The sequence below is a fragment of the Sceloporus undulatus genome, chromosome 2 (assembly GCF_019175285.1).
Source record: "Sceloporus undulatus isolate JIND9_A2432 ecotype Alabama chromosome 2, SceUnd_v1.1, whole genome shotgun sequence".
Classification (NCBI taxonomy): domain Eukaryota; kingdom Metazoa; phylum Chordata; class Lepidosauria; order Squamata; family Phrynosomatidae; genus Sceloporus; species Sceloporus undulatus.
This window is the reverse complement of record NC_056523.1, coordinates 180467183-180485087: the sequence shown is the minus strand read 5'-3', so window position 1 is coordinate 180485087 and position 17905 is coordinate 180467183. Positions and strand designations below refer to the sequence as shown.

The 17905-nt window shown below is 41.2% G+C and overlaps 1 protein-coding gene across 1 annotated transcript in view; it reads left to right on the top strand.

The window, feature by feature from the left end:
* Positions 1-17905, top strand: part of LRP1 (LDL receptor related protein 1) — a 392141-nt gene that overhangs the window by 224403 nt on the left and 149833 nt on the right. Inside the window, exons 10-14 of the mRNA XM_042447614.1 lie at positions 570-792; positions 1561-1750; positions 11740-11883; positions 14834-15070; positions 15524-15704. Of these exons, the coding sequence (XP_042303548.1) occupies positions 570-792; positions 1561-1750; positions 11740-11883; positions 14834-15070; positions 15524-15704 (975 nt within the window). The remainder of the gene's footprint in view (positions 1-569; positions 793-1560; positions 1751-11739; positions 11884-14833; positions 15071-15523; positions 15705-17905) is intronic.

Here is a 17905-nt window from a genome sequence, read left to right as displayed (position 1 = left end):
GGAAAGAGGTGTGTGTGAATCCCTTTAAGAACAAGGCTGCTTCCCTCTCTTTTGCACAACAAGGAACCACAGGAAATCTGGGAACAGGAAGAATCAGGGGCATGGTTTTCAGACTGCTGCAATTACGTGAAGAAAGCGAATTCGTGTATGAACTGGAAATGAAAACACAGTATTTTTGCGAAAATGCTTATTCCCTGATTCACCTCACTTTCTGTCTAGATTCTCACCGGTTTGTGCACAGTGTTGTCTGAAAAGCAACAGCGCAATTGTCTCTAATGCCCTGGATGACCTTGCATTGTGACCAGTTTAACCTTCCAGTTTTCCCTGTGTGAAAAAGTCGTATAAAATAATGAATGACTCTGGGTGTCTTTGGAACAATAACTGTAACTAGTTAGTTTTGAAAAGCAATTTTCCAGACTGTGGAACTGCCTTGATAGCTAATATTGATCGCTCCTCTTTGTGAGCATGGTGCAGTGGTCTGAGTGTTCCTTTTCTTCCCTTTCATAAGAAATAGCCACTTTCCACTTGTATTTGGAGAACTCCTAATCTATTCCTTCTTTCTCTTGCAGGAAAGTTTTCTTCACTGACTATGGACAAATACCAAAGGTGGAGCGCTGTGACATGGATGGACAGAACCGCACAAAGTTAGTTGACACCAAGATTGTCTTCCCACATGGCATTACCTTAGATTTGGTCAACCGGCTAGTATATTGGGCTGATGCCTACCTTGACTACATTGAAGTAGTGGATTATGAAGGAAAGAATCGACACACCATCATCCAGGGCATTCTGGTGAGTGCTGTGTGTGAGTGTTCCCTGCAGACAAGTCAAAGGGTCCTTTGAAACAATTGAGTCAGTATGCCCAGATCCTATTCCTTCTGCTGCATCTTTGAAAATCTAAGTATCACAGAAAGTTGTGGTTTCACTTTATCTGATGGGTGTGCAAATATAGCATCTTAAATTATAGTATGACTTGTAGTTTTCTGAAAGACTTGGACCTAGAGGGAGATGGACTGTCTAACATAGCTAGATTGTGAGGCTTCTCCAGAAGTAGATGAGTGTGTCTGTCTGTTGCCTGCCTACCTGCCTCTCTCTTCCTCTCCCCCCTCTTTTTTCTCCTTTCTCTCTATTGTGGCACAGTTGATGAAGAGCTGGGCTTGTTTGTGAACTATCCAAAGTTCAAGTTCTTGCTTATGAGGGCTATGATATGTAGGCTGCTATAAGATGTACATGCAGGAAGCTGCAGCAGTGTCAGTATTTAGTGTACTGTAGAAACAAGGGATATAGAGATCACAAGTAATCCGGAGAATAAAAAGAGTCATTAAGAGATTTGAATGCCAGAATATCTGCTCTTTCTCCACTCCTTAATACCTTTCTGTTGTTGAAGAAACATAATCTGAACTATAGCGTGTCTTAAGCAGAAACAAAAGTTAAGAGCAAAAGAGCAGAATTTTTGGATGATGCAGGAAAGCAAGCCATGCCAAATTGCAGAGCTAAGCAAGAAACCTTCAGTTGCATTGGGCAATCTCTTCTGTAAATGTTAATGTTTGTCCCTTCTAGATAGAGCATCTCTATGGCCTGACTGTCTTTGAGAATTACCTCTATGCTACCAACTCGGACAATGCTAATACTCAGCAGAAAACCAGTGTCATCCGAGTCAATCGATTTAACAGCAGTGACTTCCAAGTGGTAACCCGGGTGGATAAGGGTGGAGCTCTCCATATCTACCATCAGCGAAGGCAACCCGAGGGTAAGTAGAGAAGGGCAAAAATGCAGAATGGGAAGATGGCTGGAGGGAACAGGTTGGAACTTGAGGCATATGAGAAACAATAAGAATGCCCCAAAGAACACTTTGCTTTGATTGTGTGTAGCATATTGATGTTTGATGGTGGAGGTCTGTGTGTTCACATATGTTTAAGATTGGTTTCTGAAATAAGGTAGAGGTTCTGCTGTCTTCAAGTATGGTGAAATAACACATACATATCTAACAGTGCAATGCAGATTTATGGCCGTTCATATTCCACAAAAGCACATAGATACAGATGCCATTGAAAGATCTCTGCATCCCATTTTAACATGGCAGCAGAAGGCTTAGTCCATTCTTTGGATCCCATTCATTGCTGCAGTATCTAATCTTCTGTCACAACTATTATCAGTTTTACATCAGGCTGGGTAATCAGCTTATTCTTCTGTACCAGGACCATTTAGCTCACATGGATTGGTTAAGCCATTCTACTTGCATCATCCTAGTTATCACATATCTCTTGTCTCTGTGTTTTGTGGCCCACTTACTATCACCCTCATAGCGTCACTCTGACTAGACAGTTTTGCTTTCTCTTTCACCTTCAATCTCTGTCTTTCTTTATCAGATAACAAGAGATTGATTGGTCCTTCCATCCCCTGCTGTATTTGATTGTATAAATAGTCTATCTTCAATAGAGCCCTACAGAATATTAGTATGGGGAAAGTCTTGCCATCTTGCAATCCTCCTTGGACCATCTTTTCAAGGGTGAATAACAAAATTCTAGATTATGGCTAAAATGTGCAAATGGATTCAGGATCATTTTTAAACAACAAACTAGGTGCACTTTCCCATTCTGCAATACCTATTTGCAGGCAACTGCATATAGCTAATGATGGCTTCAGATGTGATGTATTCACTTAGACGTTTCTTTTGTTTGAAAAGTAGGGGTAGCCCAGTGGTATAATCTACTCAGATATCAACTGTGCTGAGATGATTATCTATGCAGAATTGCTTAATTTGATTCAAGAAGAGACACTTGCTAGATTTCTTATAATATCGCCTTTGATGCTATACTGTATAGTAGATATGAAAAGAAACTTTGGCCTGTTACAGACAGCCAAAATAAAGCTGCTTCGAGTCACAGTGGAGGTATGGTGTTTCAATGATGCATGCGTCCTAAGAGTCCAGGAGCCACACCAAGCCACACTCCAGTCCTTAGGGTATTTGGAGAAATTCAGCAAAATCAAGACTGAGAAATTGTCTTATTCCTCATCAAGCAAGTGTACAGTTCTTATTCCCATCAATATAATACCATCGAGATAGAGGAACTTGCTTCCTATATGTTTATTGCACATTATCCCACACTATAAAAATGTCTTGCAGATATACTGAACAAATAGTTAAATGTTCTGTTTCTTAGAATGTAGCTTCCTTGCTTTTTAACAGTGGACTCAGGATGGCAAGTGAACCTGCCACATTTTTAATAGGACTACCATTTTGTTTCAAATGTTTTGGTTTTTAATTCCAATTCCTTATTTGAGGGTCTCCCCCCCCCCCACAGCTCCAGTGGCTGTGATTAAACAGTGAAAATGAATATAACGCAGCTGGGGAAAAACCCATATTCCACAGTTCTTGTACAAAATTGAGTTCAGAGTAGGATAGAGCATGAAACAACAGTAGAGTATGTCAAATGTAGCATTCTTACATGCACGAATATTGTATAGGCTTACATCAGTTAATGATGTAGGTGTGTTCCTGGGCTTTACTTCTGTAACAGAAATGTTGGTATTAGAGGCAGAAATCACATGAAAAGGATAGATGTAGGTTCCTACAGCACAAAAAGGAAGAGCAGTTCATCATATTTCAGCAAATTTTTTATTCAAAATATACTCACCTGAAATTTAACAACCATGTCAGGTAAACCTTGCATAAGTACCGTTGGCTCTTCTTCTACACAGATTTTTTATACACAGATTCAAGCATCCACGGTTTGAAAATGTTCAAAAAAAGTATAAATTTCAAATATCAGACCTTGATTTTCCATTTTTTTATGAGGGACACCTTTTTGCTATGTCATTATATTTAACGGGACTAGAGCATCCATGGATTTTGTTATCCACGGGGGATCTTGGAACCGAACCCCAGCTTATAACAAGGGTCCACTGTAAAATACTTTTCGATCTTCGAGAGATTACTTGAAAGCTTCTTCCAGAATACATCCCTGAATATTTTTATTTCAACTGCCTCCACTTTGCTAAGGATTTCCATGTTGGTGGCAAAACTTACATGCTCTTCAACAGAGTAACAGAGACAGGCTGATCCCCCTCCATTTTTTCCCCCCTGTAATTCTGGAGGCAGCTGTCTGTCAGGCCTGTTACATGTAAGCACACACAGCTATAGTAAGATCACCTGCAGTAGAATTTCTTTCTTCCCATTCTTTCCCAGCTCAATGTTAAATTGCATTGTTTACAGCAGACACACTGCTGCAACTCAATACTGAACATCTGTCTTTCTTGCTGGGCTCCCATAAACAGCCTTTGTAAAAAGGAGCATTCAGAGGCTTTGTTAACTGAAGTATGCCTGTAGTTAGTTGTTGTTATGGGCCTGCATGTCAACGCCAGGGAGTTTCTTTGCAAGATTTATTCAAAGGAGGATTGGCATTGAGGCTGTGAGTGTGTGACTTCCCAAGGCTACCCAGAGAATTTCCATGGCTGAGTGGAAATTCTAACCTTATTCTCCCAGAGTCCTAGTCCAAAACTGAAACCACTATACCACACTGGGTGGTTAGGTCATTAGATTTCCATATACAGTATTTAGTTCATTATTAGTTTTTTACTTATTTAGTTTGCTGCATATATAAACACAGGAAGCTGTGGCTGGCTACATTTTCTCATGCTCACATAGTATGTGTAAAATCCCATTTGTGCTGTCCCTTTTGTGTTATGGATTTGGGGGCTCACTGTAGAGCTTTCCTCCCTTTATCTTAACCATGTGTGTATCTGTGCCTGATAACATGAAATTGACATGGTGAGGGGGGCCTCAACCCATGATAGTTCATGACACTGGGAAGCTACAATGCTAAGCACATTTACTATGAAACAAGCCCATTTCAAACAACAGAACTTAATGTTGAATGAATATGTATATGATTGCATTATAAATATGTTAGCCTTTAAGGTGCCAGCAGTTCTCTGTCTTCATTTCATTATAACAAACTAGTACAGCTACTCCTCTGGCCTTTGTAACTCTTGAATGCTGAGTAATGGGGCCGTCTTTTACAGTTCCACAGGACAGACCTTTAGGACTTGAAAAATAGGTCTCTTCTTGTTCTGGTTTCACAAGAGTGCTCTGAAGGCTGCCAGTGGCTGGTGGTGTTCCTGCTGCTTCCCACCAGGTGCATCAAGAATGTAGCTAATTAACTTGAATCTTTAAGGGTCACTTTGCATTTATTTTCCCCTAGATTCAGAAGGCTGTTAGCGTAGTGTAGTGAGCATTTCTGCTAGTGTTAGCAAGCCACAGCAGCCGCAGCAATACATCATACAGCCTTTTAGATTTGAGTGTCACGTTTGCAGGAGGAAGAGGAGGGTAAGAGTGTACTTCTCAAGCTTATATTTCAGTCCAGTGATGATGGGGTTTTTAATTTGACACCTAAAGCCAGGTTGGAGAAGGCCCTAGAGTGACATTTTGCTGTTGGAAATGGTATTCGGCTCCTTCTCCCAAAGTATCCTCAGTTTATTAGAGATCTGAGGCAGAGACTTCTGCATACATCTCTCCTCACATCTTTCAGAAAGAATACGATAATAACAATTCAGCGAACTATTTGCTGTCCTTTATGATATCTTTAACCTATGGCCTGAGGCAGCCACAATACTGTGCCTAGCAGATGGAATGAAAAATGTTATTTCACACAAGGGCTGTAATTCTTCTCTTAATTTTACTCTCAAAGGAAGAAGTTGGTAATTTTCTTTCCCTGCTGCATGAAAGTCTTTGAAAACTATGCAGTTTTCTAAGCGTATTTGGCGTTTGATACTTATTCTATGCAAAATTTGTGCATGCTTGTTTTGTGCAGAAAATCTGGTCAGAAAATATTGTTTTCTGTGCAAAACAATCATGTGTGAAGTTTGCATAGACTGTGTCACCAATTCAGGATTCTTCATATCTGGGTTTCTCAACATTGCAACAACATTCTCAGCCATTAAAAAAAAATTCAAATGTTCTTTCAATCCCAACTTCAGATTAAGAATGTGTAGAAGGTTGTACTTACTTTTCCAAGTACCTCAATGTGTATTTCCATCTTTGCACCTAATGTGCAATCTGCTCCATTGTACTTAGGGGCCCTTTTTTTCAGTTCCCCATGCAAAATCCCTTTCCGTTCTTGTCCACACCATGCATCCCCAGAGACACAAATGTTTCCTCATGGCCTGCCATTTGCACTTTCTACTCTTTGTCTAATCATCACCATGATATAAATCTTTGTCCTGAAAAATTCATTTGTATCCCTCCTGAACAATTGACCCTTCAGAAAGTTATTAGGTGACAGCTACAACTCAGAAAGTCTATGGATGAAATGTAACATCTGCCATAAACCTCTTAGGTGCTCCCAATTGCCCCATCTGCAATATGAAGATAAGAGCATTTGACAGACCTATTTGACAGGATTTTTTTTAATGACAAAAGATAACACATATGAAATATTTTGGACACTTTAAAAGGCTAAGCAAATGCATTTTTTTTAATTTGCCAACTCTATGTCCTACCTCTTAACTGGTTTGTTTAAGGAAATGTTTACCCTGCCATTTTGTGTCCTATGTGTGTCTTTTTCATGACCCTACTTTGCATTGCCCAGTGGATAAGCCATTTTATTATTTTAAGCATTCACATCCAACCCTTCAGCCAAAATATTTCCCTTAGTGGTTTACAGATTGTTAATTTGACAGTTCCCTGCCCTCACGTTTAATCTAAAAAGCCATGAAACACAAGGAAAAGGGGATGACAGTGGAGAGAGGATTAAGTCCAGCAAATGTTTGCTGCTTTTCTCTATCTCAGAGCCCAGATCAATAGGAGTTGCTTTCCCCCACTCTGTCCAGTGGCTCCTGCTTGCCAGTTGCCACTTCAGAGTCTCTTTTTCCATTACAAGTCGGTCTCCACTAGTAAAAGTAAGACAAAATCTTAAAGAATGCTGGCATCTGAATGAACCTTAAGACGTCCTGTACATTAAACTTTTTAACATGCACTGAGTAATGTAAATTGTGAACCTGACAAACAGGTGTTTAAAAATAACATTGATCATCCAGGTGCAGCAATTAGAGCTGGTTTAGGCTGTTGCTTTCTACAGAGCCTGCTCTTTATTTTGTAATATGCAAAATGGCTCTTGGTGGTCCCTCTTATTATACCACATAGGTGAACAAAATGTGCCCCCCCCTCTTCTCACAGTTTTTGCAGCCACAATTTCCCTGGGTTGTCCTCTTTCTTTCTTTCTTTCTTTCTTTCTTTCTTTCTTTCTTTTTGTCCCCTCTAAAATGGCAATAGCCTATCTTGGAAACCTCCAGTGCCAATTCACATTTTAATGAGATCACATCTCACATCCACCCTTGGCACTGTTCAACATTAAAAAAGAAAACCAAAACTGGACTTCTTGCAGCTTCTTCTTCTTTTTTTATTGTTGTCTGGCACTTTTGCCAATCCGCTCAATTTCCAGAAGCCTCTGGAGTACTTGGGTTACCAGGGTGAAAACTGGAGATGGCGTTTGTCCCTTTAACATCTGTCTAAAAGAGTGAATTTTAGGTGTTATCCAGCAACGTAACAAGAAGCACTTGTTGGAATTCCTTCTTCTACACAGTCACGAAGGATAAAGGAGCCCTTTCCAGTTTTCAGTGTGGCAACCATACTGAGTACTATTCAGACCAGAGTGCCATTTCATATTTCCCAGTTTCTGTTTTCATATCTGTATAATTCAGCCACTTTGTTCACAGATTCAATGCTTTGTAAAGTAGCTATTGGGGATGAGTAAATCCTAGTCCCACTGCTGCCTCCATAAATGACACCCCTGGATCAGCTCTCTCCCGTTCCTTTTGTAGATGGTTCTCTTGTGCTATCATAATTGTCTGCCCTGATTTCTAACTAGAGCTTTGTGTCTTACTTTTAATTAAAAGCTAAGTCACTAAAAATCACTGCCAGGGTGCCCAACATTTGTGTTGTGGTTATTCCTGACCCTAAAGTTAATCACTTGCCCCTCTGCTGAAATGTGATACATCAACTGAGCCCCAAATGGGTATTCTGATCATTTTATTATCTCTCAGCAGCTCTCACAGAGAAAGAGAGAGAAAGGATGGAGCGAGGGAAGAGAGCAAACTTGAAAGCTGTCCCCAGAGAAAACTGTGTGGTATATGATTGATTGATTAATTACTGCCTTACAGAAAAAGGAAGAATTAAGCAGATGTGGCAGCTTAAAATATTAATGGCTTCCTCTAAGGACTGTTGATGCTGCTTCCTCAGAGCAGAGAGATATTAGACTAGGTCACAGTGCTCCCAGGAAAATCGTTGTACTGTGGCTGAAAGGTGCCCACCACCCAAGCTGGGTGTGAGGTTCATTTGTTCCTGTTCCCATCAATCATTATCACTCCATTCCTTTAAAAAAAAAAACCCCTCCCCAGTCCTTGCAGTTAATAGCTTGCAAGCTGAAAATCCTCTTAAGAGTCTTTGGTGTGCTGCTTAGGATTCTCTGAACCTATAATACCAATCAGCCATCCCATATCCTCAGGGATGGCTACCACTCAATGGTTTCTCTCTCTCTCTCCCCCTCCCTCCCTCCTTGACATGGGTTTTCTCTGGCTGTGACATGATAACTGAGTGAAAGCCTGCTTTAGATGTCACCCATAAGTGCCCCCCCCCCCAAGAGCAAGCATATGTGATTCTCTTGTCCTCTTTGTGGGGTAGTAACCCAAGCAGCATCTTGTGCAGCAATCCACAGGAATATGTGCTGCAAGAACATGTATCTCACCATAGTCAGCCAGTTGTTCCTAAGAGCCTGGACAGTGGATGGCCAAGTCCACTTGTGCAGTTGCTTTTTGGCCCACCTAATTAACATCCACATGCCCTTCAATCTTGAGCAGGTTAGCATTGCCTACTGTCAACTGTTTTAACTGCTTGCTAGGTGGTATTTAACTGATAAGGAGAGGATTTTACCGTTGAACTAAGAAAAACAAGATATGCCATTTTATTCCTAATTCACTCAGTAATATAAAAACAAAAACCCAAGCCTTCCTGCTTCTTACACACCAAACACATTGCAGGTTAATACCTGTGGCCCAATAAACAGGTCTTCCTACTTAATATAGAAATGTCTTGTCTCCCACTCTTCATTTCACATGCATTGCTCACACACTATTGTGAATTACCCAATACTGTATCTCATAAAGCAATGCATTCTACAGTTGGTCCTTCACATTTGTGGCTTTGGCTTTTATGGATGTGATTATTTGTGGATTTGATTTATTTATTTCTCTCTAGAAATCATGGTCCTCCAGCATGACTCTCCTGTCAACTTCTGCCAAAATCATGCTGGAACACCTAGACATTTCTAGAGAAAACACCACTCTAGGCATTTGTAGGTCCTCCAGTGCAATTTCACCATTCGGAGCCTTCTAGAACAGTGGTCTTCAAACTGTGCTCTTTAAGGAATTTTGGAATTCATCTCCCAGATTCCCAGACTATTGGGCATGATGGCCAAGTTTTCTGGGAGATGAAGTCCAATGTCTCTTAAAGGGCACAGTTTGGGGACTACTGTTCTAGATTATAGTAGAAGCATTTTGGCAGTTCTTTCTGGTAAAGTAAGATAAAATTTATCCTACATTATCTGGAGAAAGACAGGCAGAATTATGACCACCTACACTTCCCGGGGTTGTTCATGGAGCTTATAGTTTCCACCTATATCCATGGAACAGAAAGTAGTCGGGTGCATTGTTGAAATGATGGGTAGCAGAGAAGAGAGAGATAGTGGCGGCTGATGACTTTCATGTTTGAGAGCTGGGTGGGAATCTGCTTTAAACTTTAAATGAACCATCCAAGGTGCTGACCTCTATTCCCAAGATACAGTCAACACTTGGATATTTCCTTTAAAATTCACATTAAAACTCAGAGAAAATTCATCAGTCCACCCACATGAAAGCCGCCAGCCATTACTGGGATGAGAGCTTTCAGCATACTGAGTGAAAAAGCCACTGTTTGAAAACCACTAAATCTGCATATTTTAACTTTGGTTTTATCTCTCAGACTACAGTACCTCCATTGCTTCAAGCTGTACCGTAACTTGCCATAAGAGACTAAATGAAATGCAAATTCTCCACCATTGCCACTTAAAATAATAAATACAGAAATCTACTTCTGGCTCTACTCTCTAGTTTAGGAAAGTATGCATATTTGTGTGTGTGTTTTGCATCACAAGTTGGTAACCTATTGTCCCAGTGGCTATGAGAATATCTGGTCCTGGTTTATCCTCATCTGCCTTACAAGAGGAGGGGCCTCAGTGAGAGACAGGCTCAGTTTCCAGGCCTGCTAAGACTACTAAAACTACTAGTACAGAGCTATTGGCTAAAATTCTGTCCCCTCCTTGGCCATCTTTACAGAGAATACCTGATATGTCCTGCTAGAGTCCACTTGCCACTAAGAAGTCTAGAGTTGATGCAATTGCCTCATCTCCTAGGACTTAGTATCTCCTGCCAGGTGTAGGGATGCTGCATCTGGTTTATGCCATAAACTTTATGGATAGCATAGCTGTTTGTGGCCTTGGTGTGTTAATGTCACTATACTTAAAAGTCACTATACTGTACTTAGCAAATGAACAAACAGTACTCCATTTGCAAAAAAGAAATTCCAAACCAGTTCAGAAAAGGAGCATCAGTCTTTTTTAATCTTCCAAGTAACTACTTGGAAGTTGCTGCTCCTGAAAACACTTTGAAAACTTTGGTGATTGCAGTATGCAGAGGACAGAATTTTGTCTGGCACTGCTTCTTGGAGCTTACCTTGCTGCTCTGAGAACAACATTGCTGTCTCTGTCTTCTGGGCTCAGTTGAAAATGCTGGCAATTATTTTTAAGACTGTAAATCACTTGGAGCACAAGTAATTGGAGGAACACCTCCACCAGTACCAAACAGTACAATGTACTAGATGAGGTTTTAAAAACTTTGACTCTTAAATGCATTTTATTTGATTATTGTTTTTCATATGTTGTCTTATAATTTATTCTGTTTGACTTTGTAAACCATTTTGAAATCTTTTAAATAAGCCCAAGAAATAACATGTGTATGTTGTGTGTTGTGTGCCTTCAAATCATTTCCAACATATGGAAATATGTCATGGGGTTTTCTTGGCAAGATTTGTTCAGAGGAGGTTTGCAATTGCCTTCCCCTGAGGCTGAGAGCCTGTGACTTGTCAAAGGTCACCCAGTGGGTTTCACGGCTGAGCAGGAATTGAACCTTGGTCTCCAGAGTCACTACACCATACTGGTTCTCTTATATACAGCTGCTCTATAAAACAGCTGCTCAGATGATAATTGGGCAGCAGCTTCTGCAAGGGTAGCTGGAATAACTTCAGTTAAGAGTAACATTTTGTCTAATTGAAACAACTTCCAACTGAAGTCAACTTTGCTTGTGATAAAGAAGTGACTTCGTGTGCTTGACAAAGAGTTTCTAACATCAGGGAGCAATTGTAGAGACCTCTGGCTGTAGGTCAGACTGTAGTCAGCATGATTACAACGAATGGATAGAATTCTAGATCTGAAAATAGGGTGGTGGTGCTTTGTTTTTAAAGCAGCTGTAGTACATGGGCACTGTGCATTAACTCACATGCACTACTACATGGTTGTGGGGCAGCTACTGAGGGCTTCTCCTTTGCATGTCCTCAAGAGAATGCTTGTGGTTGCTCTTAAATGTCACAGTGGAACAGAAGAGATGTAACTGTGTTGTAATAAGCCATATGGGGTTTGTCTTTGGTTGCAGTGAGGAGTCATGCCTGTGAGCCAGACCAATTTGGCAAGCCTGGTGGCTGCTCTGACATCTGTCTCCTTGGAAACAGCCACAAGACTCGGACGTGCCGTTGCCGATCAGGATTCAGCCTAGGCAGTGATGGGAAGTCTTGCAAGAGTAAGTGACATGTGGATGTGGTGGGTGTTGTGTAGCGGGAAAGCAACTGAACTGAAGAGAATCTGCCTTGACCTTGCAGTTTAGAGCCAGTTCTTCCATGTAACACTTTGCTTTAAAAGCTGGCTCTGCCAGTTTTTATTTTGAATCAGTGCAAATTGCACGAAAGAGATTGGGTCATTTGCATGTCTTGCTGACAAGCAGAGAACATTATGGTGGCATAGTGTGGAAAGGGGGTGATGATAGGTGAACATGTAGGGAGCAGAGAAGCTGGGGGGGGGGGGACAGCAGAGGGGAGAGCCGAATATTTATGACAGGTTTCTGTGGAACAGGTGTTTTAACAAAGACTGGCTGACTGTTGAACCCAGTCTCATTTCATCCTGTGCTATGGTTTCTCAGCATTTTATACAGTTGCCCATCCATATCCATCGATTCTTTATCCATGAATTCAACTATCCATAGCTTGAAAATATTCCAAAAGGATACAAATTCCAAAAAGCAAACCTTGATTTTGCCATTTTATATAAGGCACACTATTTTATTTCACCATTGTATATAATAGGACTTGGGCATCCATTCATTTTGGTATCCATGGGGGGATCTGGAACCAAACCCCAGCAGATACCAAGGGCCCACTGTATAGGTGAAAATAGGCTGGGCCTGTGAGGTTGCACCATATTTATTATCTCAGGTTTTGCCCACTTTTTCCTGAACAGTGAGAATTAACCCACCAGTGATGACCTGTGTGGGAAGAAAATCCCCCTCCCTTCCAAATTGGCAGGAAGGAAGAAGATTACAAAGGGGAATTCTAGGGTGACAACAGAGTACCTAGGTCTTTTTTTCCTCATGGAATTGTCAGCATAGAAGGATTATCCTCTCTATCTTTGCTACCCTCGATGAGCCTTAATGACTACAAGAGGTTATGGTTAGTGACTCTCCCCTTTTGAGGAAACTCATGCTTTCAAATCCTCATGGTTAAAGAATCCAAGAGGAACAGCTGCTTTCCTGAAACCCTGCTGTGTGTCAGTTTGCTGTAAAGTAAGCACCCAGTACCCTTTCTGGGTCTGAATGAAAGGAAACTGAAACAGCCATGGTCAGGGAAGAGTGAAGCCAACCCCCTGCTAGATTTCTCAGAACACTAGAACACCAGATTACACTATGTGATGGATACACGGCATGAGCCAAATCCTTTGTGGATGTAAAACACTTGGTCAGAGTCAGACTTGTGGTTAATTTTTAAGCCAGGGAAAATCCTTGCACAACAGGAAGAATGAATTGCCAATGTATCCCATTAGTCACCAAATAGCTGCCTTATTTATTCATTTATTTAGTTCATTTTGTGGGGAAGTGCCACCAGAAGTTGCTGATGCCCTGGTTTCTTTCATTTAGTTTGATAGATACTGATCATGCCCAAGGGACTGAGAGCCAAGCCATTAGCTGGTTTTCCTTGGGCACTGACATACATTCACACTGTTTTCTTTTCTAAATTGGAAGTGCTATAAAATCAGTGCTAATTTAGCAGGGCGTGACATAATAAAAAGGCAGTTGCACAAACAAATTAAGCTTAGAAGTCAGGGGCAAATATTTAGCAACTGGAGTGAATTAATACCCAGTAACTCATAGAGTTCTAGACAGGAACTTGCTGATGTATGGCTCAAGCTTTGGTTCTCCAGATGATTTAGACTTCAGCTCCCATAATTCCTGACTGTTGGTCAAGTTGATTGGGTCTTCTGGGAGCAGAAGTCGAAAACAAATGGGTTACTAAAGGTCAGGAACCTCTGTCATAGAAGATGATCAAAGCAGTGGAGGTATAAGGATATTATTTTTTATTTTGTGTGCTTTCTAGTCCCTGCATCCTGGAGACAGTGCTTTTTCCCCCTTTTCTTCCTTATGCCAGTGTAATCACATTAGGTTTGTGGTTACCTGTGATGGCAGATATCCCTTGGTATTGGTGGGGTGGAGTGCAGTATATGGAGTCGAAACCAGTGTTCAGCTGAGTTCACTAATTTTGGTTTGTCTCCATCTTCTGTCATTGTAACAAACTCTTAAAAGGTTGCAGTATAAAACACCGCTAGAGTAACAGCAGGCCAAAGCACAAATTAAACAGTCCACTTAGCATGTGCACATGAAGGCAAGACTCTCCAGATGTTGTTGGACTGCAACTCCGATCAGTATTGTTAGTGGTTAGGGCTGACCGAATTTGGAGGGACCTGTGTTTCCTACCTCTGGACTAAATTGTAAAGCAAGGCTGGGTAACTGTTAGTTGCAGATTGCACTGGGACCCCTCAAGGGACTTTGAAAGGCTTCACCTCCCACTGCCCCCTCCTGCAAGTTTTAAACTTGTTGGCTGCTCCACCCCCAAAACACTGACTCACAATTTGTCTTTGAGGGTGTTTTGGAGGTTTCTTTCTTTCTTTCTTTCTTTCTTTCTTTCTTTCTTTTAAATTGTGGGACTTGGGGATATACAGTATACAGCCTGCTGGCTATTCTTTTCTCATCCCTCTTGTAGAAATTGCTTATCTTTTTTGCTTTTTGGTTTTACATGTGTTACTATAGATGGGATCTAGTTTCTCATATGGAGGCTTATTTCAGAGGGCTTGAATCATGAGAAGGAACACTGTCAGTGGCTACTGGGTTAAAATGGCTCTGTGTTGCCTCTTGATTTAATAATAGTTATGCCACTAAATATCGGTTGCTGGAGAGAAACTGAAAGAGAAGGAGAACTGTTACCTTCTTGTCTTGCTTGTAGGTCTTCCCAAAGACAACAGTGGAAGAGAGGATGCTGGACTGGATGGGCCATTGGTTTAATCCTAGAAGGGTTCTTCCTAAATTCTTATGGCTTTTAGTTTGGTCCTTGTGGGAAAAAAGGAAGGCCTACCTTTCTGATGAGCTTGAATAGAAGTCAATGCTAGCTTATGTTTCTTGTTCCTGTATCTATCTTGTTGTTTTGCAGAGCCAGAACATGAACTCTTCCTTGTTTATGGCAAAGGTCGGCCAGGCATTATCCGTGGGATGGATATGGGGGCCAAAGTGCCTGATGAACATATGATCCCCATTGAAAACCTGATGAATCCCAGAGCTCTGGACTTCCATGCGGAGACTGGCTTCATTTACTTTGCTGATACCACCAGCTACGTTATTGGGAGACAGAAGATTGATGGAACTGACAGAGAGACAATCTTGAAAGATGGTATGTGCCCTGCCTTGTCTCTTGGCAAAGGCCAGCATCAGTGTGTTAAGTACTGGTGTGGTTTCCAGTAGAGGGGGACATGGCAGAGAGTACACTGTTCAAGTCCTCACTTACTTAGAAGTGAATGAAAATAGGATTTTGGTGCGGAACAGTTCAGAAAGTAGACCAGCCAGTAAATCCCCAAATGAGGTTGATTTTGACATTTTTATGCTTGTTAGATTTCCTATAAATTGCCTATGGGTATGAACCTAAATGCTGTGTTCTGCTGTTGACTGTGTTCTGCTTCTGTTGTCCATCAAGCCCCATGCCCTGTCTGTTTCAGTAGAAATCAGGCAGTGGAGCGCATGGCACCATTCATACGGTCCTGTCACTTTAGCTTGAGTCTTCCGTGTTTGATGTGTCCCCATCTGCCTGGTCTGTGCTGAGCGCGTTTGTTGATTTAACTCCTTCCAGGCATTCACAATGTGGAAGGCATCGCTGTGGACTGGATGGGAAACAACCTCTACTGGACTGACGATGGGCCCAAGAAGACCATCAGTGTTGCCCGGCTAGAGAAAGCAGCCCAGACCCGGAAAACATTGATTGAAGGGAAGATGACTCACCCTCGAGCCATTGTGGTGGATCCTTTGAATGGGTGGGTGTGGTGACTCTTTCCAGAAAGTACCAGGGAGTCCTGTTTTGGCAGCTGTTGAGTTGGGAATATTGAGATGTAAAAGCAAAAAGTGAACCAGCAAAGCATCTGTTATTTGAGGGTTATATTTTCGAGGGCTAGGATTTCTCTCTCCCAGTCTCCTGTAAGATATATGTTTCTGGTTCTTTCTCCAAGCACAGCTCCTACTTTCATTCCTTCATGCCATGCATCCATATACTTACTTATTATACCTATATCCTTAGTCCTCAGTACAGTAGTTTTTTTTTAAAAGACACCACACATTAGAATTTAAAAATAGTTTTAAAAATCTTTAATGTGGAAACAACATGGAGTAGAACAAGAACAAAGAAGAGAAGCAGCTATCTTGGTGGCTTATTTATGGTTTGAGAAAATCAGTTCATTGGCTGCCAAAATGAAATTAGAATAGGTAGGAAAGAAGTGTCCCAGAGGAAAGCATTTGTAGTCGTTTAGAAAACTCTCTTCCCGAGTATCCCTACTTCCTTCAGAGAGTGGAGTCAATCTGAGAAGATGTTCCAGTGATAGTCCCACTCTTCTGCTGATTGATGCAGGTCTGGTTAGACTTCCAAACAAGGTAACATGGCTAATCTTCGACCGCATGCTAGTGCAACAAAGATAGTTTGTCACAGTTCTCCTTGACAGGGTATGATTACCTGCTGCCATAACCCCTCCCTTCAGATAAAGGGTGTGTACTAGGGATTACAAAGGAAGTAGACCCAGAAGAAATAGTCTTGAAGAGATTGCATGTGGTCACTGTGAGTGTAGTGGGGGATAGGGATGGGCAGTCAATTTGCCCAGCCATGGTAAAGCAAGATTTTTCATAAATGGACTTTACGTTTGCTAACTCACTTTCTTAAACTATGAATCAAATTAGATTTAAGAGAAAGTGTCTGTCATTTCACATTAGAAAGCATAGCTTGGGTAAGTTTCCTGAGTTTTTGGTAAGTTCTTCAGAAATATTTTATGAGTAAATTGAAGGTGAATGGAAGAAAGATAACAGTTTTGAAGAATATGCGCATGAGAATTTTGGTGCAAGAGAAAAGATTAATTTCCTTGCAGATAAGCTGATGCGAAAAGGGATTCCATTTAATTGGAGAAATCCAGAAGGATTGGGTTTTATATTTAAAAACCAAAGATGTCAGCTGGATTTGATTGAGAAAATGGGAATTTTTGAAAGAAAAGAAAAAAAACAAGTCAATCTGGGGATCAGAGGAATAGAAAATGAAAGATGTGGCTCAGAGATAGTCCCAAATAAAGCTGCTTCTAACTGCTTTGAAGCTTGGCAGTTTGGATGACACACAAGGTGAAACAGAGTGGAAAGCGAAATGAAGCCATGCTCTGGGGCTAAAAACCAGAGTGAATAGAAGCTTGGATACTCAGACTGAGGGTGGAAAATGTGCCTCATTGCACCAGCGTATAACAGCCCAGTGCCAGTAAGGGACTGTGGCAATTCAAAAACACAATAATCAATAATGCAATGGATATAATTACAATATGCACAAAATAGGCAATCCAACAGGGGGACATGGGATAAAGGGGGCATGTATTGAGGGGGGTCCATAATTGTTCTTTGTCAATGTATCAGTGTGACTGTTTCATATGGGCAGGCGTCGAATAGAATGGCAACTGCGTGGGAAGAGAGAGGTAATTGGAGGTTGCAGGCAGTGTGTTTGTACAATGATGCAGATGCATGGTGGGGAGGTGACAAAAAATAGCTATGCAGCATGGCTTGATGCTGTGTGGTGTGGAGTTTGGCCCAACTTGGAGCAGGCTGTGTGGACGATGCGTTTTCAGAAAACCCAGGATCGAGCCGTTTTTTCCTGCCCATCTGCTCTGGCCCAAAGAAACGTGGAGAAGGCCAGCTGCAATAGAAACAAACCTCATTGGATATAGAAGATCGGGATTCACAATCAAGACCACACTTCCACGGGTGGGATGTATCTGAATAGCTGAACTGACCATGGATTACAAATGTCTTACCCAGAACGTTAATGGAGCTAATACTCTACAGAAGGAAAGAAAGCTATTTCATCATTTGAATAAATTTCAACAGGCTATACTTTGTCTACCCAGAGATGCATATTTATTTATTTTTTAAAAAAGGATATTAAATATTTGATATGTAAAAACTGAGGGAAGGATTTTTCTCTGCAGGTCAGAAGAAG